Consider the following 27,501-nt stretch of genomic DNA (forward strand, 5'->3'; position numbering starts at 1 on the left):
GCAGTCCTCACCCAGCCGATGGTCCGAGGCTTCCCTGCAGCAGGAGTCCCTTTATAGCCGGGAGAAAGGGCCTGGGCCACGCCCCCTGGGCCAGTTGGAGAAGGCCCTGGAAGGGAGCAGGCCCTGCAGTCCTCACCCAGCCGATGAGAATGTTTGCTGTTTGATTTAAAATATTTTGTCATGATAATTTTTGAAAGTGATTTACAAATGCTAAAGTAAATTGTTTTAAGTAGAGTAAGAAGGTAAATAGGGCGATATATGTTCAGGTAGGCAGCTGTGATGGTCTAACACAGTTGAAATATATAAAAAATATATAAATTGTCCAGTAGCACATTGCAGACCAACTCAGTTTGGTCTTGGTAGAAGCTTTTGTATCTGAAGAAGTGGACCTGCATACAAAAAATTATACCAAGAAGAAGCCAAGTTTAGCAAGCCCTGTTTAGGGAAGCTTTTAATGTTTGACGGACTATTGTATTTTAATATTTTGTCGCCAAGAGTGGCTGGGGAAACCCAGCCAGATAGGCGGGGTATAAATTATTATTATTATTATTATTATTATTATTATTATTATTATTATTATTATTATTATCATCAGGTGCTACTGGACAATTTTTAAAGGGTGATATAGAAATGCTAAGAGGATCGTGACTGCTTAAGAAAGCCAGGGAGTGGGAGCGGGGGAGGGGGGAGGGGAGTCGACGCTTGGTATGAGCAAAGTTGTATGTGACGATATGACAAAGGAAAAAATAAAAGAGGACTTCTTCTAGGTTCTGTACCCCAAATCCCCCCCCCCCCCAAAGAGCCCAATTTCGAGGTCACCATCATCCGGAAGGCTTTTTTCAGCAAACCCTCTGACATACAGAAAGCAAAAGGGACCGGTTTCATTTTCTTTTTTTAATTTTTATTTTATTTATAACATAGTCCACAACAACTCATACATACAAACAGACCCACCACCATTGACTAATTATCAAAATTAAACTCCTATCCTCTTACACAAAGAAAACATAACATTGTAGCACCCTGCTTGTGGTTAACGCTTAGCTGGAATGAAATATTCAACGCAGCAACAGAGAAATTAAAATAATAATTTATTTGTCAGACAAATAAATGAGAGGCACAGTGGTATATAGTTACCAAGCTCTGGCCTGCCTCCTGCCATTATGGCCAGCACTTATATTCCCTTAATCCAGCCCCCTTTGCTCCTCCTGTGGCTGCCTCTGTTCAATCAGCCTGGTTGAAATTTCTATTGGTTGTTTGCTATAACCAATTCTAAGATACACCCATATCCTCCTGTCCTTATATGGAACACAAAGAGCTATATATTGTTACATCTATAAATGACAAATAAGTAGTAATATATCTTACATGTGTCTCAACAAGGAATCTTAATTACCAGCTCACCTCTTGCCCTCCTTGCCCTCCAAAACAGATGGTTAATAATTTTAAATTTTTATCTTGAACATATGTCAAGGATCTTGAGTTTCACATCAACATTGAAAGATCTCCTTCATTTGAAGGTTTCTAAACAAATGTCTGACAACTAATATATCAGGACAGCTTGGATGGCGTCTCTTAGACTGGTGGCTGACTTAATTTCAAGATAAATACAACTCTTACAACTATATGAAATAAGAATCTAGCATTTGTTCCTTTGCATAATTACATTTAAGACAATATATTTAATACATAACACAGGTAGCCTTTTAAGAAGAATAAGCCTTCTCAAAGGAAAGGATGGACCAGTTTACAGCCTCAAAATAAAATAGGGAAAAAAAGCCTCTTCCCCTGTTTACACTTCCCCCCCTTCTCCAGCCAGTTGCTTTGTTTCCATGTGCTCTTGGCCTTTTGACCTTAGGCTCAAGTTTAATGGAGGCACATGGTTTTATTTTACTATTTACTATTTACCAAACTCTTAATTATGTAGGGTCTGTGTAACCTTGGTCTTCAGCCTGTAATTCCAGCTTTTACGACTTTGAGAATTGTTTTCTGCTATATATCAGGGGGGCCCTTGTCTAGGAGGAAAACACTGTCAAGGTTCTCTAAGCAGCTGGTCTTGTGCCTGGCATGAAACTTTTGAAAATCTTAGCCCATTTAATTTAGGAACCTGATCAAGATATAAGCCAATATATGCCTTGATTAAAAATGCAGTCTATATTCAGATGCCACAACATAAAAATAAAAGACTTTATTCTGTTAAATGGCCGCCTTATTTACCTCTTGTATACTATTTCTTTTGTATGGGATTATTACAATTTTTCCTAATTATGACTTAAACCACAAAGTCTCCTGTAGAAATTAATTGAAACAAGTCCAAGTGTATATTTTGGGGCACTGTTTGGTAAAGTATTCTCTGCATTTTCCCCATTCCTTTTGGAATTCTTGTCTGGGTTGTGCCCTAATTGTCTCTGTTAATCTGGCCAATTCAGCATGGGGTAAAAGCCTAAGAAAAAGCTAAACAACTTCAATCCTAAAAAAAGTTCAACAATTTAAACCCTAAGAAAAGAGCTCAACAACTTCAATCCTTAAAAAAAGTAAACAACTTTGGTCGGCCCTTATGGCCCTTCACTTCATCAAATCTGGCCCTCTTTGAAAAAAGTTTGGACACCACTGCCTAATAGGAAAGTTTCTGTATTTTTTTTTCACAGGCCCACCAGAAATGTATAAGTGTCCCTTCTTCTTTACTGCACCTCCAGCACAGTTTTTTTGTTTTATACATTTTAGCTATTTTGGCAGGTGTTAAGTACCATCTATAAAACATCTTTTATATAGATGTTCCCCCCACCCCAAGGCAAAAGGGACCAGTTTCTTACGCTGCCTTTCTCTTTCAGCGCGTTGGCCAGGTTGCAGTAGGCGTCAGGGAAGTGGGGCTGGAGCTCAATGGCCCTCTTGCAGTGGCGTAGCGTGGGTTGTCAGCACCCGGGGCGAGGCAAGTAATTTGCGCTCCCTAACCCGTGGATTTGCGCCCCCTAACCCTAACCCCCAGATGTTGCGCCCGGTGCGGCCGGCCCCCCCTGCACCCCCCACGCTACGCCACTGCCCTCTTGTAGGTATCGATTGCCAGATCGATCAGCCCCTGTTCGTAATACACACATGCCAGGTTGCCGTGGACAACAGCGTGGTTGGGACTCAGGCTCAGGGCCCGTAGGTAGGCTGCAACGGCTCTGAAATGAGATCAAGGACTGGTTCAGTTTCATTGTCACCAGGGTGGATAAAAATCTGTTTTTTAAAAAATAAAATGCTTTGGGAGGACGATTAAGAGGATCGAGGCGGGCCGGGACTGCTGATTCTTTTAGATTTGTTAGCGGCCTTCGACATGGTCGATCACAAACTTTTGGACCACCGCCTTGCCAACGTGGGGATTCAGGGCACAGTCAGACAATGGCTGTGCTCCTTTATCTCAGGTCGGGGACAGAGGGTGGCGCTAGGGAGGGAGTTGTCGCTGCGGCACTCCTTGTTGTGTGGAGTGCCGCAGGGCACAATCCTTTCCCAGATGCTTTTCAATATCTTTATGCGCCCCCTTGCCCAGATTGTCCGGAGTTTAGGGCTGAGTTGTCGTCAATATGCTGATGACACCCAACTTTATCTGTCAATGGACTCGGCCCCAGACACACTGACCAGATGCTTGGAAGCCGTGGCTGGGTGGCTGCGTGGGAGCCAGTTGAAGTTAAATCCTTCGAAGACAGAGGTCCTCTGGCTGGGTCAGGACAAAATGGGGTTGGGGGGCCAACTCCCATCTCTTGTGGGGGCGCAATTAGTGCCAGAGCCTTCTGTCAAGAGCTTGGGTGTAACCTTCGATGCCTCTCTTTCCATGGAGGCACAGGTTGCAGCCACAGCAAAGGTGGCATTTTTCCACCTCCGCCGTATTAAGGAATTGGTTCCTTACCTTTCTCGCCCTGATCTGGCCAGTGATCCATGCGATGGTCACCTCCAGGCTTGATTATTTTAACTCGCTCTATGCTTAGACTCACTCTGACACCCTATATGGGATTTGGTATATAAATTTTCCCGTGGCTTTTTTTGCTGGCCCATGTAGCACCAGCATGGATAGCTGGCTTGGGTGAATAGCTGATGTTTCCTCCCTTTGTAGTCTTGATGAGGCTGCATTTTAAGCTGTATTTTAATTAACTGGGGTTTTTTTCTATTCTATTTTATTGTAATTTATATTTGGTGTTAGCCGCCCTGAGCCCAGCCCTGGCCAGTGAGAGCGGGGTAGAAATAAATAAATAAATAAATAATTCGGGGAAGAATTATTTGTTTTAAGTTTTTCATGTGTGCGAAAACTCAGTCCAAGTTTTTCTTGGGGAAAAAATGTTTCAGCACATCAGTTAAGCAACATGGATACATATGCTACCATGTTACTGTTTTAGTGAAATAAATTGCTTAAATTGTTATGAAGGAAATGTTTCTTTTCTCCTTCCAATCAAGTACAGCAGAAAAGTTGTTCAAATAAAAAGTGTTCACTTATTAAAACTCACCATCATTTCGTCACAATCGGGCTGTATATAGCAGAACCAAATCATTTTGATATAACTGTAGAAAAGACTCTGAAGTTAGGATTCCAAAAAGGAAACCTGCCTCCGTTTGTCAATATTAAGAGGATGCCAGCAAGGCTGAACCTTCCGGTAAAAGGGGGATTTAAATCAAGTCTTATGGATTTGGGATTTAAATCAATTTGCTTTAAATAAAATCAACCCTCTAGGCAACAATGGGAGTTAGTTTGGGTATGGGTGCAACCACTAAACTGAGAATATAAGACGTAATGTGATTATACGCAAAACCAATAAAAAACATTTATATAAAAAAGAGAATATAAGCTCTATGCCTATTTGCTTACCTGTCAAATATACGCGCCTCCTTCAAGACGTTCCCCAGATTAATGTAAGCATCCAGGAAGTTGGGGTCCAGGGTCACCGCCTGAAAATATTTAAGATAATAGATTTTTGTTACTAATACAGTCATACCTCAGGTTGAAGTAGCTGCGGGTTAAGCATTTTCGGGTTGTGCTCCGTGGCGACCTAGAAGTAACAGAGCGCGTTACTTCCGGGTTCTGCAGCTTGCGCACGTGCAGACACTCAAAATGATGCCACACGCATCTACGGAAGCAGCAAATTGTGACCCGAGCATGTTCGCTTCAGGATGCGAACGGGGCCCCGGAACGGATCCCGTTCGCATCCAGAGGTACCACTGTATAACAGCATGGTTACTTTTAAATAAGTGGGTCAACTTTGACCTAGGCTGCCTCCTACCTACCTTCCTACCTTATCGATCTACCGACTTTATCTTATTATCTATCTACTTGCCTACCTATCTTATCTATCTATCTATCTATCTATCTATCTATCTATCTATCTACCTACCCTATCTATCAAATCTATCTACCTACCTACCATCTAATCCAGGTGTGGCCCAACTTGGCCCTCCAACCCCCATCATCCCTACCTAACAGGACCAGTGGTCAGGGACAATGTGAGTTGTAGTCCCAAAACAGCTGGAGGGCCAGGTTTGGCCATGCCTGAATCTATCTACCTACTCAATCAATCAATCTAACTAATCTATCTATCCATCTACCAACCTTTCTTATATATGTATCTATCTAATCTACCTACCTAATCTATCTATCTAATCTAATCTAATCTAATCTAACTATCTATCATCTATCTAATCTATCTATGCAAGGAATATCAACTGTACGAGAAATGGTACCAACTAATGGTACTAACAGGACACCGGAGGCCCATTGCAGCTGAAAAAATGCCTCCAGTTTTAATATAAAAAAGAATGGGAAACGTTTATTGCATATTGACAAAAGCAGTGCACACAGGTTAATACATTAGCAGGATTATTTTTTTTAAAAAAACCCACCTGTAATGGTTAAATTTAAAGTAGAATCATAGAATCATACAGCTGGAATAGACCACAAGGGCCATCGAGTCCAACCCTCTGCCAAGCAGGAAACACCATCAGAGCACTCCTGACATATGGTTGTCAAGCCTCTGCTTAAAGACCTCCAAAGTAGGAGACTCCACCACACTCCTTGGCAGCAAATTCCACTGTCAAACAGCTCTTACTGTCAGGAAGTTCTTCCTAATGTTTAGGTGGAATCTTCTTTCTTGTAGTTTGGATCCATTGCTCCGTGTCCGCTTCTCTGGAGCAGCAGAAAACAACCTTTCTCCCTCCTCTATGTGACATACTTTTCTATATTTGAACATGGCTATCATATCACCCCTTAACCTCCTCTTCTCCAGGCTAAACATGCCCAGCTCCCTTAGCCGTTCCTCATAAGGCATCGTTTCCAGGCCTTTGACCATTTTGGTTGCCCTCCTCTGGAGTAAGGACAGTCCCCGGATTTACAAATCAGTCCCCATACAAAATCCATTTAAGTTGAAAAGTATCCCCGGACTCATTGAAAAAAAATCTGATAACCTTAAATTAGTGATGATGATTTTATTGAAGAAGAAGAGTTTGGATTTGATATCCCGCCTTTCACTCCCTTTAAGGAATCTCAAAGCAGCTAACATTCTCCTTTCCCTTCCTTCCCCACAACAAACACTCTGTGAGGTGAGTGGGGCTGAGAGACGTCAGAGAAGTGTGACTGGCCCAAGGTCACCCAGCAGCTGCATGTGGAGGAGTGGAGACGCGAACCCGGTTCCCCAGATTATGAGTCTACCGCTCTTAACCACTACACCACACTGGCTCTCCAGTGATGATAATGAATGATGATAATACAAAGGAACCAGGGGAGGCAAGTCAAATAATCCCATAATGTGGGATTAACATTGATTGTGTATACAGTTGTTTTTTAAAAAAATATTATTTAATTTAATGATTTGGTTTTTTGTGAAAACTAAAAAAATATTATACAGTGGTAGCTTGGGTTAAGTACTTAATTCGTTCCGGAGGTCTGTTCTTAACCTGAAATTGTTCTTTTTTAAAATAATAATAATAATTTTTATTAAATTTTCCTATTTACAAATTCACCATCCCAAACAGTATTCACAAATTTCAACTTTTTGGACTTCCACGAGCTTTTCCACCAATCCATATTTTCTATTTTTATGCATTCTCTAAATTTATATTGCCATTTAATATTATCCTTTCAGTTCTATTTCTTTTTTACAATACATCTTTAACTTTCACAAAGCCTCTTTAAATCCCACTAGCGTTGTCTGTTCGTCACATATGCTTTTCCGATAATCTGTAAACTTTCCCGAGTCCTCGATGAACTTGTGATCCCATTGATATCTAATCTTCCCAGTCAGTTTATCCAGTTCTGCATAGTCCATAAGTTTCATTCTCCACTCTTCAAGGGTCGGTAGCTCCTCTTGTTTCCATTTTTGGGCCATTAATATTCTTGCCGCTGTTACTGCGTATTGGAAAAGTTTGTAATCCTTTCTATTTATCTCTCTTCCAGTTATTCCTAACAAAAAGGCTTCTGGTTTCCTTACAAATGTGTATTTAAGCATCTTCTTCAACTCATTATATATCATTTCCCAGAAACCCTTTACCTTCTTACATTCCCACCACATATGGAAAAAAGATCCTTCTTTTTCTTTACATTTCCAACACTTATTACATGTTTTGAACATTTTTGCTAACTTAACCGGTGTTATGTACCATCTATATACCATTTTCATAATATTTTCCTTTTTCCATTTTCATAATATTTTTCCCAGTCAGCCAATTGTATATTATAACCAAAGTCTCTGGCCCAATGTATCATAACCGACTTTACCTCCTCGTCCATCTTTTGCCAATCCAACAACATTTTATACATTTTTGACAATATCTTATAATCATTGTTTATCATCTCTATTTGAAATTTCGATTCTTTTTCCGTATATCCACTCTTTTAAATCCTTTTTAAACATTTCATTTACCTGAAAATAATGCAACCAATCAAACACATGTTCTTTTACTTGTTCATATGGCTTCATTTTCCATTTCCCCCCTTCTTTAATTATTAGCTCTCCGTAAGTGATCCAATTCCCTCTCATATTGATTTTCTTTACACTCATAACCTCTAATGGAGACAACCAGTGTGGAACTTTGGGTTCTAATATATTTTTATACCTATCCCATATTTCTATTATGGAGCTCCTGAAAATGTGATTCTCAAAACCCTTGTGACTTTTCTTCTTCTCCAACCACAAATACACGTGCCACCCAAATCTATTATCAAATCCTTCTAACTCTAACAGTTTATTGTTTTTTAATTTTATCCATTCCCTTAACCAGCAGAGACAAGACGCTTCATAATATAATTTCAAATCTGGCAGCGCAAAGCCTCCTCTTTCCTTTGCATCTGTCAATAACTTACATTGTATTCTTGGCTTTTTGCCCTGCCAGATATATCTTGAATTTGCCACTCTTTGAAAGTCGTTGTCCCCCTAATTATAGGAATCATTTGGAACAAAAATAACATCTTTGGAAGCACACTCATTTTGATCGTTGAGATTCTACCCCAAAAAGAAAGTTTCATCCTTCCCCAAACTTACAAAACTTTTTTGATTCTGTTCCACACCGGTATATAGTTGTTTTGAAATAAATCAATATTTCTTGGAGTTAACCATATTCCCAGATATTTTACCTTCTTCGCCACTTCAATCCCTGATTCTCGTTGCATTACTTCTATTGCACTTTGGTCCATATTCTTAATCATTACTTTGGTTTTTTTCTTATTTAATTGTGGGAGCCAGGAAGTCATGGAAAAGGCTTGTAGTGCCACCTGGTGCCTTGCTGACCTCGGTGACCAGCACTCTGAGCTTACAATGTATTAGAATGTATTGACCCTATAAGGAGTTAGGTTCCCCCCTCTGGGCACTGTAACCCTATATGGTTTGTGGGTGGGTTAAAGCTTGACCGGATGAGGTAACGTGAGACATTGGAATGCAGCCATGCGGCTGGAGAGAACAAAGGATAATAAAATCGGAGGAGAGAGAGGAAGGAGCTTTTTTGCCCTCCGTCCATGGAGACATTTGCCTTTGTGTGTGTTTTTTCTTTGCCTTGCACCCCAAAATGACGGCTGGTTTCCGTCAACTGGTTCCCACAAGTGGTGCCCTCTCTGAGGCAGAATAAAAGGATACGGCTGAGGTTTTTAAAAGGGAAAAAAGAAGCAACTGGAAGCAAACAGTCTGAGGCAGACTAAGAGGATTTTAAAAGAAACTGAGAGGATTTTTGATCCAAGCAGTGGTTATCATCGACTCACTACGTCCGGCAAGGATTGCAAAGCGCTCTACATCTTTAAAAAAGATCCCGGTGAGTTCGATCCCTTCTATTATATTGATTTTTGAAAAATGGGCAGCTCTTTGACTACTCCCCAACAGAAATTTTTAAAAGACTTAAAATTTCTCCTCTCCTCCAACAAACTGGAAGTTCCCGAGGGTGATTTGATACAGCTCATTCTGGCCATTGATGAACATTCTCCCTGGGACTTGGGTGTAATTGCAAATGGGACTTGGGAACTGAAACTTTGGGACAAGATTGGTGAACATTTTCATGAGCTCCCCAGCATCAGTACTCGGATTTTAAATGCATGGTGCAAGGTTCATTACGCTATGGGCTCTTTATCACCAAAAAATATCTCCCTGGCTGCATTGCCATCACAACCTCCAGCTTCTTTAATCCAGTCTGCTGTGTTAGAGTTTGTTCCAATCCTTGCCCTGCCAGCAGCTCCAGAACCCAAGCCTCCAGATTATAGTTCCTCACTAGAGGACCCAATCCTGCAAAAATATCGTGGTCTGGCTGGAAATGACCCTGCTCTTTCAGCAGCAGAACCAGCTACCCCCTTTCAACGTGCAGCCCTTGCCTGTTCCTTATCTCAGGATACCATGGCATTCCCTGTTATTGTGCCCCCTGCTGGTGCTCCAGCAGGAACTCAAGCCCAGCACCAACCTTTTGACTTTAAAATCTTGAAAGAGCTCCAATTGTCAGTCAGGACAAATGGACTGCAAGCACCATTCACACAGGCTCTTTTGGAAGCCACATTAGCCCAGCTGTTGGTTCCAGATGACATCAAGCTTTTGGCACGTACAGTTTTACCTCCATCAGCTGGTGTATTATTTGCTCATGAATGGGAAATCGCCTGTCGTGGTTATGCTCCTGCCTTACTGCAACAAGCAAGAGGGAATAATCCTAATATTACCCTCGCAGATGTGATGGATGCTATGATGGGGCGTGGGCCCTTTGCTCAGGCTTCAGTACAAGCCACACTGCTGCAGATTTTATTGAGGGATACTGCTCTTGCTGCTCAACAAGCAATGAGAAAAATCCCAGAACCCACCAGTATTCAATCAAGGTGGGGTTCAATCAGGCAAGAGGCAAGAGAATCATATTCTTCCTTTATGGACAGGCTGATTACAGCAGTGAGTAGACAAATTGAAAATCCTGAAGCCAAACAAATAATTATCAAACAATTGGCCTTTGAATATGCCAAAGAGGATTGTAAGGTTGCGTTAAGACCGATAATACACAATCCTGCCACAGACACAGCAGCCATGCTTCGCATTTGTCAGTCTGGTGATACAGCCACCCACAAGATTCATCTGCTAGCAGCAGCGCTCAATGAAAACCAGCCTGTAGCCACCGATACAACGTTTCCAGCGTGGCAAACCAGGATCACCGATACCTCAGTGTGGGTAGAACGGTGGCCTCCACCAAAAGAAAAATCCGCAGCAATGGCACCATCCTGTTTCTGAACAGCTTATCTCTGAACAATTGACTTTCGGCCACATTGAACCATCTTCATCCCACTGGCTCCAGCAGACAAGGAACAGTTTGCTTTTACATTGCCAGTATATCACGATTCGCAACGTTATCAGTGGATTGTCCTCAAGGCATGCGGAACTCCCCTACACTTTGTCAGCATTTTGTGGGTGAAGCATTGAAACCTTTCCACATGCGCCACCTAGAGGTGCTGCACACGAGCTGCACCTGGCCGTATTTGCTACATCGTTGCCAACAGGAATTTTATATGCTCAGGCGGAACAAGAAGAAGACTATCTGCATTATAGAATGGTTACATCTACCACATACCCCACCGAAGAACATTTATTCAGTAATTGAATCCACATCAGACATTGTTATCAAAGGACGTTCACGTGCAAATTGCTTTAGCTGATTTTATAGGTGTCATCATTTTTAACCCTCCAAAGGATGACCGTTTGACATTTCTGACACAGGTCACCTATGTTTGGCTACCCCCTTGTCTCTCACACCTCTCCCCTCTGCACTAACCCTCTTCATGGATAGAACAAGAAGTAGGGGGGTGGTGACATGGGAGGAGGGAGGAAAATGGAAATGTTTATATACCCCTCCACAGTCTTCTGCCCAGTGAGCTGAGCTAGCAGCTGTGATTCTTGCCTTTCAATCCTTTCCTACTCAACCTTTCAATCTTATTGTGGATACTCAGTATGTATATCGCCTTTTTGCTAGTTTACCAATATCTTATATAACTCCTTCCTTGGATTCTGACTTGTTTTCCTTGTTTCTTGGCCTGCAGGCCTTACTTCAGCACAGAGAGTTATCTTATTATGTTGCACATCTTCGCTCCCACACATCACACCCAGGGTATTTAGCAGAGGGCAATGCAAGAGCAGATGTGGCTCTGAGGGACATTTCTACATTTTCTCTCTTTTCTGACCCTATACTAGGTCATAACACCTTTCACCTTCCTGCGAAAGCATTGGCAAAGCATTTTTCTATTCCTTTGGCCCAAGCAAGGGATATAGTTTCCCAATGTGCTTCTTGTTCTAAATCTCAGCTGACCATTCCTTTTGATGCTGTCAATCCTAGGGGCACGTCTGCATTGGCGTGTTGGCAGATGGATGTCACACACACACCTGTGTTGGCTCCACTCTCCAAGGTTCACCTCACGGTGGACACCCACTCTGGATTCATATGGGCTACGCCCATGAGGGGGGAAACAGCTCGGCATGTCATTCAGCACACTATCCGCTGTTTCTCAGTCATGGGTAAACCTGCGCGTATCAAAACTGATAATGGTCCAGCATATATTTCTAAAACATTTTCGGAATTTTGTATGTTGTGGAATGTGAAATTAACTCATGGCATACCCTTTAACTCCACAGGTCAAGCTATAGTGGAAAGAGCACACCTGACGTTCAAAACACTATTGCTTAAACAGCTTGGCGGCCGAAGCATACCAACGGCAGATATCCCTTCGGCTGTTCACCAAGTTCTTTTTGTACTTAACCATCTTTTATATCCACATAATAGGACCCATACTCCCGCGGAATTGCATTTTAGGAAGGAGGAGGCACTCCCCCGCCCCTTGGTGGTGTACCGACGCTTGCCTGATCCCGCGTGGCATGGACCTGATCCGCTGATCACGTGGGGACGAGGGTACGCGGCAGTGGACGTCGAGGACAAGCCTTTGTGGGTTCCAGCTCGATGCGTGCGGCCATGGCGAGTCCCTTCAACTACAGAAGTGCCTTCCTAACCATTTGCCTTGCCATCTTTTGCTGCATCATTATACAAGGATGAGAAGCAGACGACACAATCCAGTTGCAGCCACCATATTTCACCTTATCGGCTGGCAAGCAGCTGTCGCCTGAATCCTACTCTGGCTGGCAGTATCCACGGCTCAGCCACTCTCGAACTATAAGAACAGCATTGTTGAATAAGACTTTTAGGGGAGAAAATTATCATAAGATATGGAGGAATAATATTTTTGTACAAGATATGATTAAGTTTACCAGTTTATTGCATGCTTCTAAATGTTGGTTATGTATGCACATGCCGCCCTTTGCCAGTCATTCAGGCATAATGCTTCATGGCGTGCCTGTCAATGGATCTTTTCAATTTACTGATATTATATCCCCTAAGCAAACTTTTTGGCCTCCAGTACAATTGACCCTCCATGAGCCTGCCCCCATTTGTTTTCAAATTAAAGAGGGGAAAGAATCATGGGGCATATATCCAAACTGTCAATATACATTGAAATTCATGTTTAATAGCTCTTGTTCTCTTACAGGAACATACAGTGACCAATCTCAGTGCTTTAGAAGCGATACCAGTGCATGGCTAAAAACTAGGAAAGAAACCTACCATGCAAATTGGAGTCTGAATTCTTCTATCCCTGGCTTAGCAAATGCCACAGATGAGCAATTTCATATCAGTTCCTTATTTACTGAAGCCTTTAATTGGTCCCAACAGAGTAGTAATATCAGCTATTTACTCCAAAGAGAGTTATGGTTGCTTTGTGGCGAAAAAGCATACAAAGCCATTCCTCGAAACCTCACAGGCACATGTACATTGGGTCTCGTGGTTCCGTTGTTGTATAAGGTTGATAAGTTACCATCTTCTCTTAGACTACGAAATCGTCGGGAGGTAAATTCACCCATAAATCAATATATCGGTACCCAGGTCTCTCGGGCCTTGCTGCCCTCGGTGGGTGCAGCAATGAACTATAGGGACCTCCATCGGCTAGCAAATTGGACTGAAGGATTATTCAATGATACCATAAAAGCTTTGAAGGAACTCAACCAGGAGGTGTCTGCAATGAGAGAAGTGGTTTTACAGAATCGTTATACTTTGAATGTGATTTTAGCTTCAAAAGGAGGAGTTTGTGCGCTTGTTCATTCTCACTGTTGCATGTTTATTCCTGATAATAATGTCAGCATATCTGCGACAATCGACCATATGGAAACCATGGTAGCCCACAATCCGTTTGCCCCCCCTCCTTCCGTTGATCCATGGGCATGGTTATATTCTTGGCTTCCGGATGGAAGTTGGCTTCGACATTTATTGATTTTAGTGATCATTATAGTAGTTATTTGCATTATTTTGTGTTGCTGTATACAATGTATTCCTTCTTTAATTTCTGTATGTACTGCATGGTTCTCCAGTCCGCGGCCCGCTTCCGGTCTCACAAGAGTCGCCTATCGCGCTCGATATAACCGTATTGGTACTGACATATATGACTCTGATTAAATAAATAAAGAAAGAGGGCATGTGGGAGCCAGGAAGTCATGGAAAAGGCTTGTAGTGCCACCTGGTGCCTTGCTGACCTCGGTGACCAGCACTCTGAGCTTACAATGTATTAGAATGTATTGACCCTATAAGGAGTTAGGTTCCCCCCTCTGGGCACTGTAACCCTATATGGTTTGTGGGTGGGTTAAAGCTTGACCGGATGAGGTAACGTGAGACATTGGAATGCTGCCATGCGGCTGGAGAGAACAAAGGATAATAAAATCGGAGGAGAGAGAGGAAGGAGCTTTTTTGCCCTCCGTCCATGGAGACATTTGCCTTTGTGTGTGTTTTTTCTTTGCCTTGCACCCCAAAATGACGGCTGGTTTCCGTCAACTGGTTCCCACATTTAATATAAACCCGGCCACCTTGCCAAATTCCATCTCCACATTTAAACTCTTTAAAGGATCTTCTATCGTTATTACCAGGTCATCAGCAAAGGCTTTAACTTTATATTCGTTTTGACCTACTGTCACCCCTTTTATTAATTCATTTCGTCTAATTGCACTCAAGAGGACTTCCAGAACCATTATGAATAACAGTGGCGAGAGAGGACAACCCTGTCTTATACCCTTCCATATCTTCACTTCTTCTGTTATTACATTATTCACAATCAATTTAGCTCTTTGCTCTGTATAAATCGCCCTTATTCCATTATAGAAATCGTTCCCCACCTCCATAAATTCTAAATTTTTTAACACAAATTCCCATGATATACAGTGGTGCCTCGCAAGACGAATGCCTCGCAAGACGGAAAACCCGCTAGACGAAAGGGTTTTCCGTTTTGGAGGCGCTTCGCAAAACGAATTTCCCTATGGGCTTCCTTCGCAAGACGAAAGCCCATAGGGAAATCTCCGGGACAGCGGGGAAGCGCAGCGCGTCTTCCCCACTGTCCTCGGACCTCCTCCGAAGGCTGGCGGTGGTGTGGAGACCTCCTCCCGCCGCCAGCCTTTGGAAGGCTGCTCTGAAGCCTGGCGGTGGGGTGGAGAAACCTCCTCCCGCCGCCAGCCTTTGGAAGGATGCTCCGAAGCCTGGCGGCGGGAGGAGGTCTCTCCGCCCCACCGCCAGCCTTCAGAAGGCTGCTCCGAAGCCTGGCGGCGGGAGGAGGTCTCTCCGCCCCACCGCCAGCCTTCGGAAGGCTGCTCCGAAGCCTGGCGGTGGGGCGGAGAGACCTCCTCCCGCCGCCAGCCTTCGGAAGGCTCTCCGAAGGCTGGCGGTGGGGCGGAGAGACCTTCTCCCCGCGCCAGCCTTCGGGTGGCTGTCCTGAAGACTTGCGGTGGGAGGAGGGTTTTCCTTCCCACCGCCAACATTCAGAATGCTGTTCTGAATGTTGGCGGTGGGGAGGAAAAACCCTCCTCCCACCGCAAGCCCCGGGAATAGAGGAGAAGCGCTGCGCCCCTTCCCCTCTGTTCCCGTATCTGTCCTGAAGGCTTGCGGTGGGGAGAAAAGCCCTTCTCCGCACTGCCAGCCTTGAAAGCGGTTTCCATAGGAACGCATTAATTGATTTTCAATGCATTCCTATGGGAAACGGTGCTTCGCAAGACGAAAAACTCGCAAGGAGAAAAAACTTGCGGAATGAATTAATTTCGTCTTGCGAGGCACCACTGTATTATCAAATGCCTTCTCCGCATCTACAAACATTAGTATAGCTTGTTTCTCATTCCTAGCAGACAGATATTCCAAAACATTTATTATATTTCTCACATTATGTTTCATCTGCCTGCCTGGAAAAAACCCTGCTTGATCATCGTGAATAAATTCTCTCAATACCTTTTTTAATCTTTTTGCTAATATTCCAGCAAAAATCTTATAGTCTGTGTTTAACAATGAGATCGTGTGTTAAATCAGAATCTTGCTTGGGAATAAGTATGATGAAGGCTTCTTTCCAAGTTTCCAGAATATCTTTTTCCTTCAAAATATTATTCATAACTTCTTTCAGTGGTACCGTCAGGGTGTGCCTCAATTCTTTGTAATAACTGGCTGTAAATCCATCTGGTCCTGGAGCCTTTCCTTTTTTCAATTCTTTTATGACCTCTATTATTTCCTCATTCTCAATTGGGGCATTCAGTCTGTCTTTCTTTTCTGTCGGGATCTTTTGCACCTTTTTTTCTTTTAAATATCTTTCTATTCTCTTCAAATTGTTCTTTTCTCTGTTGCTGTACAAATGATTATAAAAGTCCAAGAATCCTTTTCTAATGCCTTTCGGGTTCTCAATCTCTTCTCCATCCACAATAATTTTGTTGATTATGTTTTGTTCCTTTCTTTTCTTAATTTGCCACGCGAGCCATTTACCTGACTTATTGGCATTGTCCATAAAATATTCCATCAACTTCTTTTGCGCCTCTTGTATGATTTTTTGATCACCCAAGAGGTAATCGTTAATTCTCCATCTAAATGATCTTTCTTCATAACCTTTAATTTCCAATTTTATTGGACTGTGGTCTGAAATTACTCTTGGCTGAATTTCAATTTGCCGAATTCTTGGAGTTAGTTCATTCGAGACCCAAATTTGATCTATTCTTGACATTGACTGATTTGGTTCCGAATAAAATGTAAACTGTTTCTCCAGTGGATGTCTAAGTCTCCAAACATCAATTAGATTACAGTTTTTCGTCATTGAAAAGAAAGTCTTGGGTAGTTTTCCTTCTTTGCTAACCTGAAATTGTTCTTAACCTGAACTTTAGCTAATGGGGCCTCCTGCTGCCATTGAGCCGCCAGAGCACGATTTCTGTTCTCATCCTGAAGCAAAGTTCTTAACCTGAAGCACGATTTCTGGGTTAGCGGAGTGTATAACCTGAAGTCTATGTAAAACGAGGTACCACTGTATATATTTAAAAATTGCATCCAATTTTGACAGTGTTATTACAAACCACTTCATTCAGCCCTGCAACATCTTGCGAAGCAGCGATATACTAATATGCATCTGTTATTATGTGACATTGGTCAAGGCTTTCTGGGAAATAATATATGATGAGTTTAAAGAAAATGTTTGAAAATACATTTGTCAAAAAAGCCAGAAGCCTTCTCACTAGGTATAAGACTTCTTATGTCTGCAACGACGGCAGCAAGAATGCAACTAGCCCAATGGGGCTTAAATTGGATTGTTATGAATGAAAAAAATTAGTAAAAAAATATTTCAAAAGAGAATGCTACTTGCCCAATTAATGGGGCTTAGATCAGGTTATTCATGAAAGAAATGATAAAAAAATATTTTAAAGAAGAGAGAATGCTACTAGCCCAATTAATGTGGCTTATATTTGATTGTTATTAATGAAAAAATTAATAAAAAATAATTTAAAAAGAGAATGCCACTAGCCCAATTAATGGGGCTCATATGGGATTGTTATTAATGAAAAAATTAATGAAAAAATAATTTACAAAGAGAATGCCACTTGCCCAATTAATAGGGCTTAAATCAGATTGCTATGAATGAAAATAATAAATTCTTTAAAAGAAGAAGTGAGAACGCTACTAACCCAATTAATGGGGCTTCTATTGGATTGTGATTAATGAAAAATTAATAAAACATTATTTAACAGAAGAAGAGAGAACGCTACTAGCCCAATTAATGGGGCTTATATTGGATTGTTATCATTATCATTATTTTTCCAGGCCTTCCCATCTAGAGCCCAGAAACTCTGTAACAGTTACCTTCTCAAAGTGATGAATCGCCAGCCAGATTTCCCCTTGCGCATTGAACACACAGCCGAGGTTACTCCATGCCACAGCAAAGTTGGGTTGGGTCTCGATGGCTTTCAGGTAGCAGGCCTTGGGAGGGTCGAGAGGTAGGTAGGTACAGGGGGAAGGGGGTATTTGCACAAAAGAAAAGCAAGAGAAAAGTCCCAGTTAGCAGAGGCTTGACAACCATATGTCAGGAGTGCTCTGATGGTGTTTCCTGCTTGGCAGAGGGTTGGACTCGATGGCCCTTGTGGTCTATTCCAGCTGTATGATTCTATGATTCTACTTTAAATTTAACCATTACAGGTGGGTTTTTTTAAAAAAAATAATCCTGCTAATGTATTAACCTGTGTGCACTGCTTTTGTCAATATGCAATAAACGTTTCCCATTCTTTTTTATATTAAAACTGGAGGCATTTTTTCAGCTGCAATGGGCCTCCGGTGTCCTGTTAGTACCATTAGTTGGTACCATTTCTCGTACAGTTGATATTCCTTGCATAGATAGATTAGATAGATGATAGATAGTTAGATTAGATTAGATTAGATTAGATAGATAGATTAGGTAGGTAGATTAGATAGATACATATATAAGAAAGGTTGGTAGATGGATAGATAGATTAGTTAGATTGATTGATTGAGTAGGTAGATAGATTCAGGCATGGCCAAACCTGGCCCTCCAGCTGTTTTGGGACTACAACTCACATTGTCCCTGACCACTGGTCCTGTTAGGTAGGGATGATGGGGGTTGGAGGGCCAAGTTGGGCCACACCTGGATTAGATGGTAGGTAGGTAGATAGATTTGATAGATAGGGTAGGTAGATAGATAGATAGATAGATAAGATAGGTAGGCAAGTAGATAGATAATAAGATAAAGTCGGTAGATTGATAAGGTAGGAAGGTAGGTAGGAGGCAGCCTAGGTCAAAGTTGACCCACTTATTTAAAAGTAACCATGCTGTTATACAGTGGTACCTCTGGATGCGAACGGGATCTGTTCCGGGTCACAATTTGCTGCTTCCGTAGATGCGTGTGGCATCATTTTGAGTGTCTGCACGTGCGCAAGCTGCAGAACCCGGAAGTAACGCGCTCTGTTACTTCTAGGTCGCCACGGAGCACAACCCGAAAATGCTTAACCCGCAGCTACTTCAACCTGAGGTATGACTGTATTAGTAACAAAAATCTATTATCTTAAATATTTTCAGGCGGTGACCCTGGACCCCAACTTCCTGGATGCTTACATTAATCTGGGGAACGTCTTGAAGGAGGCGCGTATATTTGACAGGTAAGCAAATAGGCATAGAGCTTATATTCTCTTTTTTATATAAATGTTTTTTATTGGTTTTGCGTATAATCACATTACGTCTTATATTCTCAGTTTAGTGGTTGCACCCATACCCAAACTAACTCCCATTGTTGCCTAGAGGGTTGATTTTATTTAAAGCAAATTGATTTAAATCCCAAATCCATAAGACTTGATTTAAATCCCCCTTTTACCGGAAGGTTCAGCCTTGCTGGCATCCTCTTAATATTGACAATCGGAGGCAGGTTTCCTTTTGGGAATCCTAACTTCAGAGTCTTTTCTACAGTTATATCAAAATGATTTGGTTCTGCTATATACAGCCCGATTGTGACGAAATGATGGTGAGTTTTAATAAGTGAACACTTTTTATTTGAACAACTTTTCTGCTGCACTTGATTGGAAGGAGAAAAGAAACATTTCCTTCATAACAATTTAAGCAATTTATTTCACTAAAACAGTAACATGGTAGCATATGTATCCATGTTGCTTAACTGATGTGCTGAAACATTTTTTCCCCAAGAAAAACTTGGACTGAGTTTTCGCACACATGAAAAACTTAAAACAAATAATTCTTCCCCGAATTATTTATTTATTTATTTATTTCTACCCCGCTCTCACTGGTCAGGGCCGGGCTCAGGGCGTCTAACACCAAATATAAATTACAATAAAATAGAATAGAAAAAAACCCCAGTTAATTAAAATACAGCTTAAAATGCAGCCTCATCAAGACTACAAAGGGAGGAAACATCAGCTATTCACCCAAGCCAGCTATCCATGCTGGTGCTACATGGGCCAGCAAAAAAAGCCACGGGAAAATTTATATACCAAATCCCATATAGGGTGTCAGAGTGAGTCTAAGCATAGAGCGAGTTAAAATAATCAAGCCTGGAGGTGACTATCGCATGGATCACTGGCCAGATCAGGGCGAGAAAGGTAAGGAACCAATTCCTTAATACGGCGGAGGTGGAAAAATGCCACCTTTGCTGTGGCTGCAACCTGTGCCTCCATGGAAAGAGAGGCATCGAAGGTTACACCCAAGCTCTTGACAGAAGGCTCTGGCACTAATTGCGCCCCCACAAGAGATGGGAGTTGGCCCCCCAACCCCATGTTGTCCTGACCCAGCCAGAGGACCTCTGTCTTCGAAGGATTGTTTGTATGTATGAGTTGTTGTGGACTATGTTATAAATAAAATAAAAATTAAAAAAAGAAAATGAAACCGGTCCCTTTTGCTTTCTGTATGTCAGAGGGTTTGCTGAAAAAAGCCTTCCGGATGATGGTGACCTCGAAATTGGGCTCTTTGGGGGGGGGGATTTGGGGTACAGAACCTAGAAGAAGTCCTCTTTTATTTTTTCCTTTGTCATATCGTCACATACAACTTTGCTCATACCAAGCGTCGACTCCCCTCCCCCCTCCCCCGCTCCCACTCCCTGGCTTTCTTAAGCAGTCACGATCCTCTTAGCATTTCTATATCACCCTTTAAAAATTGTCCAGTAGCACCTGATGATGATGATGATGATAATAATAATAATAATAATAATAATAATAATAATAATAATAATAATAATAATAATAATAATAATATTTATACCCCGCCTATCTGGCTGGGTTTCCCCAGCCACTCTTGGCGACAAAATATTAAAATACAATAGTCCGTCAAACATTAAAAGCTTCCCTAAACAGGGCTTGCTAAACTTGGCTTCTTCTTGGTATAATTTTTTGTATGCAGGTCCACTTCTTCAGATACAAAAGCTTCTACCAAGACCAAACTGAGTTGGTCTGCAATGTGCTACTGGACAATTTATATATTTTTTATATATTTCAACTGCGTTAGACCACCACAGCTGCCTACCTGAACATATATCGCCCTATTTACCTTCTTACTCTACTTAAAACAATTTACTTTAGCATTTGTAAATCACTTTCAAAAATTAGCCTCTGGTTTTTTTAATAACAGTATATTTAAAGATCTTTTTCAATTCTTTGTAAATCATATCCCAGTAGACTTTGACTTTAGTGCACATCCACCACCTATGGACGAAATTCCCTTCCTTCTCCTTGCATTTCTAGCGTGCCTTATCTTGAGTTATATATATTTTAGCAAGTTTAGTCGGCGTCAAATACCACCTATACGTCACCTTCATTAAATTTTTAATTAGTGCTGTACATTCAATAAATTGTTTTTGCCCATAATCTTTCCCACTTATCTAATTCAATGTTATGACCAAAATCTTGAGCCCATTTAATCATAACCGACTTAACTTCTTCATCCTTTGTATGCCATTCTTATACGTTTTTGGCAATGATTTTCTTTTACTATCTAGCAACTCTGTCTCTTAATTTTGATTTAGTATGACCAAAACCATTTCCCTTACTGTCTTCCTTAAATACATCTTGCAAAAGACGGTAAGTGTGCGGGAAAGAGAGTTTGAATCGGATTAGTCTGCTCTTGTATTTATGTTCCCCTAAACCAAGCATGTCCAAAGTCCACTTTGGGGGCCTTCCACCCATCTCTCCTAGATCTCAAAATGCATTGGTTTTGTCATATTTCCTGCTATCCTGCCAAAGAATTTAAATTTTCCCAATGTTCTTTTAGACCAGGCATGTCCAAAGTCCAGTTCAGGGGCCTAATCTGGCCCTCTGGTCGATTTAATCCGGCCCTCGTGGCGGTTTATTTACTAGGGCAAAACTTCCCCCCAAAAAGCTCAAGAACTTTAATCCTAAAAAAAGGTCAGCACCTCTGAGGTCAAATCCTTAAAAAAGGCTCAACAATTGTGGGGTTTTACTGTTAATATGCTTCTTCTTAATTGCATTTCACTATTAATATACTTCTTAATTGTATTTCAGTTCAACAATGACTTTGATAAAATACATCTTTTGTGACGTGCAGAAGGCTTGAGTTACCTATGAGGTGCAACAGTTACCATATAGCATATATTCAATATAAAAAACAGCAACAATTGGTTGTTGACAAAGGACAGCTGGCATATATATATAAAAGATATTAACTGATATGCATGCCATTCCAGATATAGCTATATAATCTCTACTGTTGGTAAGAGAAGAACTTTGGAGCAGGCATTTTCAAAAAAAGAGTTTTTTATGAACCGCTCTAATACCAAGTTACCGTCAGGAGCTGAGGGGCCGTATCAAACCTCAATCCAGCCATCACATCACAGAGCAGCCTTTTGGGCTCCTGTGAAAGACATACTAATATTCGTGTAAAAACTCTGTTTTGTGTTTCGAAGGTTGCCGAAGCCGAGGAATGCTACAATACAGCTCTCCGTTTATGTCCGACTCACGCGGATTCTCTTAATAACCTGGCGAACATCAAGCGAGAACAAGGGAATATCGAGGAGGCTGTCCGCCTCTACCGGAAAGCTCTTGAGGTACGTGCGTGGAGAATTACAACAATTAAATTGACATATAAGGGTTAGGCATGCGTACCCTGGACTCCTAGTCTGGGTCTTTTTAAAAATCGCCAATCAAATTTTTCTTGATCAATAACGGAAATAATGGTGAAGAAGTGAAAGTGAAGTAGCATTTTGAGGCTCGACAAAGCATGGTCCGATAAGTCCCTTTTGGAAGGAAGAGGGTCTGTCCCCCTTTTTATATTCCTAGGCCTCCTGGAATGACCAAAAATCTGCTTTTTCATCAGAAGAACAATGCAAGGTGTTAAGGAACGGTACAGAAATTGAAATAAAAGCTGGGCACATGCTGTTCTCTGTGTCGGCTGAGCTTGATCCCCTGACAGTCTTATTTTCTAACAGTATTTCCTATGCGTACGAAAAAGGCAGTTCATAGGCCCATTATTATTATTATTATTATTATTATTATTATTATTATTATTATTATTACCACAAATCATTCCAAACGGTGATTTATTTTGCAGCCAGCCCCTGCCACATTTGAGCATCAAAGAGGGGCTCTTTAAAATACGGCATTGGTCATTTGACAGTCTGATCTCCCAACAGTATTTCCTATGCATGCTAAAAAGGCAGTCCATAGGTTCCTCCTCCTCCTTAATTTTTGCAAGTCAATCCAAATGAGGATTTATTTCACGCCCACAACCTTTGAGCCTCAAAGAGCAGCCTCCGTCTCTTTAGAATGCTTCTCAGGGAAACTAAGAGTGAGCTTCTTCCCCGCAGGTCTTCCCGGAGTTTGCAGCTGCGCATTCAAATTTAGCCAGTGTTTTGCAACAGCAGGGGAAGCTCCAGGAGGCCCTCATGCACTACAAGGAGGCCATCAGGTGAGCTTCCAAAGCCATGGGGAAAATAGATTGAAAGAGCTCCTCCTTACTGTATTTTAATCTTTTGCTGGAAGCCGCCCAGAGTGGCTGGGTATAAATAATAAATTATTGTTGCTGTTGTTAATAATTATTATTACTCCTCATGCGCTGGTCTGGTGCCTGTGGGAAAGCTCTCCTCTTGTGGATAAAGCACTTTCTCTTTTTCTTTTAGGTTTTTTTATTTTTTATTTTTATTTTTATTTTATTTTTTGTCCCTTGAAGGACAGCCAAATTTAAATAACAATTCGACACACAGCTGCGAGGCATTTGCGAGCTTTTTTGCGGAGAAGGTCCTGTTGCTCTGCCATGACCTCCCTGCCAATTTGGATACAATAAAGGAACTGGAGGCCCCTCGACTGTCCTCGGGTCCAGTATTGGACCACTTTGACCGGATATCCCCAGCCGATGTGGACAGACTCCTCCGAGCTGGAAAGCCCACCACCTGTCCTCTTGACCCGTGCCCGTCCTGGCTGATTAGAGCGTGTCCAGACGAGGTGCGGGCCCCCCTGGGGGATATCATCAATTTGTCCCTTGGCACTGGGATATTCCCAGGGGAACTGAAGGAGGCAGTGGTGTGTCTGCTCTTAAAGAAAACATCATTAGATCCTTTAGATCTATCCAATTACCGCCCGGTTTCGAATCTTCCATTCCTGGGTAAGGTGATTGAGAGAGCGGTTGCTGAACAGCTTGGTAGGTTTCTGGATGAAACATCTGCTCTCGATCCATTCCAGTCCGGCTTCCGCGCTGGTCATGGGACCGAGACGGCTCTGGTTGCCCTAACAGATGATCTCCGCAGGCAGCTGGATCGAGGCGGGTCGGGGCTGCTGATTCTTCTAGACCTGTCAGCAGCCTTCGACATGGTCGATCACGAACTTCTGGACCACCGCCTTGCCGACGTGGGGATCCAGGGCACAGTCCTTCAATGGCTGCGCTCGTTTCTCTCCGGTCGGGGACAGAGGGTGGCGCTTGGGGGGGGAATTGTCATCGCGCCACTCCTTGGTGTGTGGAGTGCCTCAGAGTGCGATACTCTCCCCGATGCTTTTTAACATCTTTATGCGCCCCCTCGCCCAGCTTGTCCGGAGTTTTTGGCTGGGTTGCCATCAGTATGCCGATGACACCCAACTCTATCTGTTGATGGATGGCCATCCTTACTCGGCCCCAGATACACTGACCAGATGTCTGGAAGCTGTGGCTGGATGGTTACGTGGGAGCCGGTTGAAGTTAAATCCTTCGAAGACAGAGGTCCTCTGGCTGGGACGGAGCGATATGGGATTGAGGGGGCAACTCCCATCTCTTGCATGGGTGCAATTAGTGCCAGCATCGTCCGTTAAGAGTTTGGGTGTAATCTTCGACACCTCCCTTTCCATGGAGGCGCAGATTACAGCTATAACAAAGGCGGCATTTTTTCATCTCCGCCAAGCTAAGCAGTTGGCTCCTTATCTCTCTCACCCTGACCTAGCCACTGTGATCCACGCGACGGTCACCTCCAGACTGGATTATTGTAACTCGCTCTACGTGGGGCTGCCCTTGAGACTGACCCAGAAACTCCAGCGGGTGCAGAATGCCGCGGCGAGACTCCTTACGGGGTCTTTGCTGCGAGATCATATCCATCTGGTGCTGTACCAGCTGCACTGGCTCCCGGTGGAGTACAGGATCAGGTTTAAGGTGCTGGTTTTAACCTTTAAAGCCCTATACGGCCTAGGACCCTCGTACCTATGGGACTGCCTCTCCTGGTATGTCCCACAGAGAAATTTACGGTCTGCAAATAAAAACACCCTAAAGATCCCAGGTCACAGAGAGGTTAGGTTGGCCTCAACTAGAGCCAGGGCCTTCTCGGCTGCGGCTCCAATCTGGTGGAACGCTCTGTCACAAGAGACTAGGGCCCTGTGGGACCTGACATCCTTCCGTAGGGCCTGCAAGACAGAGCTGTTCCACCAGGCCTTTGGTCAGGGCGCAGACTGACTCCCTCCTCTGGCAACCTGCACAGAATTTTGCTTGATGGTTGCCATTAATTTGATTTTAATTTGATTTAATTAATTTTATAATGAATGTTTTAAAATGTTGGACTATTTTGATTGTTGTTAGCCGCCCTGAGCCCGGCTTCGGCTGGGGAGGGCAGGATATAAATATTATTATTATTATTATTATTATTATTATTATTATTATTATTATTATTATTATTCAGTTTTTTTATTTTATCATTTTATTTCCATACACTCCAAACATTTTCAATATATACAATACTGGGATTATACAAACCCCTTGGACTCTCCCCCACCCCCCACCCCCCGTTTCCATATTTTGCCATCTTTTCTTGCATGTAATTACAATGATTCGTTCTATTCCATTTCCTTATTTGCTACTTTGGCTTCATCAATGTTATATCAATCCTGCCTGTGGAAAACCATCTAATTCGATTTTAATTTGATCCCGATTTGTTTTTAGGAGGTAATTTAATTATTGTTTGATTTTATACTAATGTTATATATTTGATGTTAGCTGCCCTAAGACCGGTTTCGGCCAGGGAGGGCGGGATACAATTATTATTATTATTATTATTATTATTATTATTATTATTATTATTATTATTATTATTTCTAAATATGTATCTTTAAGGTATTCAATAAATTTTTCCCATTCTTGTTTAATTTTTTTATATATATAAATAGTTTTTATTACGTTTTAGCATTTTATATTCAACACAAACATCATTCTTGCAGACAGCATAGATGAATCCCAATCTCCCCCAGCTTCCCTCTTCTGGTTTTTTAAATATTTACTTCTCCTGCCTATCTCATTCTCCCTTAATTTTGCCATCTTTGAACTAACGATGGTTATATCCTTAAGGTTTTTGCACCATGCTTTTTCACATTTCATCTTCATTATTTTCCCCATTTTGTCCTTTTAACTTTTTTCTTTGCTTAAATTTCCTATCATCTTGATGTCTGATCTTCACAGTCATTTTGATAATCCACTCTTCTTTTGTTGGGACCTTCTCTTCCTTCCACATCCGGGCTAAGAACATTCTGGCATAAATAGAATACACTGTCTTTTTAGGTCTCTTGGTATTTCTTCACCCGTTAAACCTATTAGAAAGGCTTCTGGTTTTTACACAAATGTTCTCTCCCCCCCCCCCCCAGTTAATTATACAGTGGTACCTTGGTTCTCAAACTGAATGTGTTCCAAAACCAAGGTGCACTTTCCCATAGAAAGTCATGCAAAACGGATTAATCCGTACCAGACTTTGAAAAACAATCCCTAAAACAGCCATTTAACATGAATTTTACTATCTAACGAGACCACTGATCCCTAAAATGAAAGCAGTCATCCATGTACTGTACTCTAAAATAAATACAACAGTCTTGTAAATGATAAAAATGAAAATTATTTTTTTTCCTCACCTGCACTGATGATAGTCATTGTTCGGATGGGGACCGGGGCTTCTATCCGTTTCTGCAATCACACAATCAATCAATCAATCAATCAATCAGTAACTAAACTGGGATCCGCACAGTCGCAAAAACAAATGAACCAAAAAAGCCTCCGAAACAAAAACACCACATAAATTGCAAAAACCAAAGCACCAAACTTAATCTGTTCCCGAAGTCTGTTTGATTGGTGCAGGCGCCCCAGAAAGAATAGCTGACAGCCAAATTTGATGTTTGGCTTCCGAAAAACGCCTGGAAACTGGAACACTTTTTCTGGGTTTTCGGCATTTGGGAACCAAAGCGTTTGAGTAGTAGTAATAATAATAATAATAATTTGTTTTTGTTTGTATCCCACCCTCGCCGGCCAAGGCTGGGCTCAGAGCAGCTAACATCATAAAAACAACACAACGAGCCTAAAAGCAGACATCAAGTAATTCAAATAAAAATTAATTCAGACAAGTTAAAATCCGGGCAGGTGGCAATTATTAGGGTGGAATTGAGAGTGATTAATAATTGCCAGAATTGAGGAGCATGGAATTTCCCAAAAGGAAAGTGCTGCTTGTCCGTATGAAGAGGATGCCACAATGCTGTATAAAAAACCTTCTGTATAAAGAAACCTGTATAAAAAACATTTGAGAACCAAGGTCTCACTGTCTCACATGACCACTAGGGTGGTTCATAAAAAACACTTTTTTGAAGATGCCTGCTCCCAAGGTCTTATCTTACTACACTAGGGATTATATAGCTATATCTGAAATTTTGTGCATATCAGTTAATATCTCAACCCTCCATGAAAATAGCTGTTTTCTTGGACGTTTTCCTA

At 41.9% G+C, this 27,501-nt stretch overlaps 1 protein-coding gene across 1 annotated transcript in view; it reads right to left on the reverse strand.

Moving 5' to 3' along the window:
- LOC308578075 (uncharacterized protein) overlaps positions 1-17,778 on the reverse strand; it is a gene marked incomplete at both ends in the record, with an annotated part of 34,679 nt that extends 16,901 nt beyond the window's left edge. Inside the window, 4 exons of the mRNA XM_081178358.1 lie at positions 2,814-2,888; positions 3,044-3,164; positions 4,838-4,917; positions 17,641-17,778. Of these exons, the coding sequence (XP_081034484.1) occupies positions 2,814-2,888; positions 3,044-3,164; positions 4,838-4,917; positions 17,641-17,778 (414 nt within the window). The remainder of the gene's footprint in view (positions 1-2,813; positions 2,889-3,043; positions 3,165-4,837; positions 4,918-17,640) is intronic.
- Between the last annotated feature and the right edge of the window lie 9,723 nt (positions 17,779-27,501).

Source organism: Podarcis bocagei, assembly GCF_964188305.1.
Source record: "Podarcis bocagei genome assembly, chromosome: W".
NCBI lineage: Eukaryota > Metazoa > Chordata > Lepidosauria > Squamata > Lacertidae > Podarcis > Podarcis bocagei.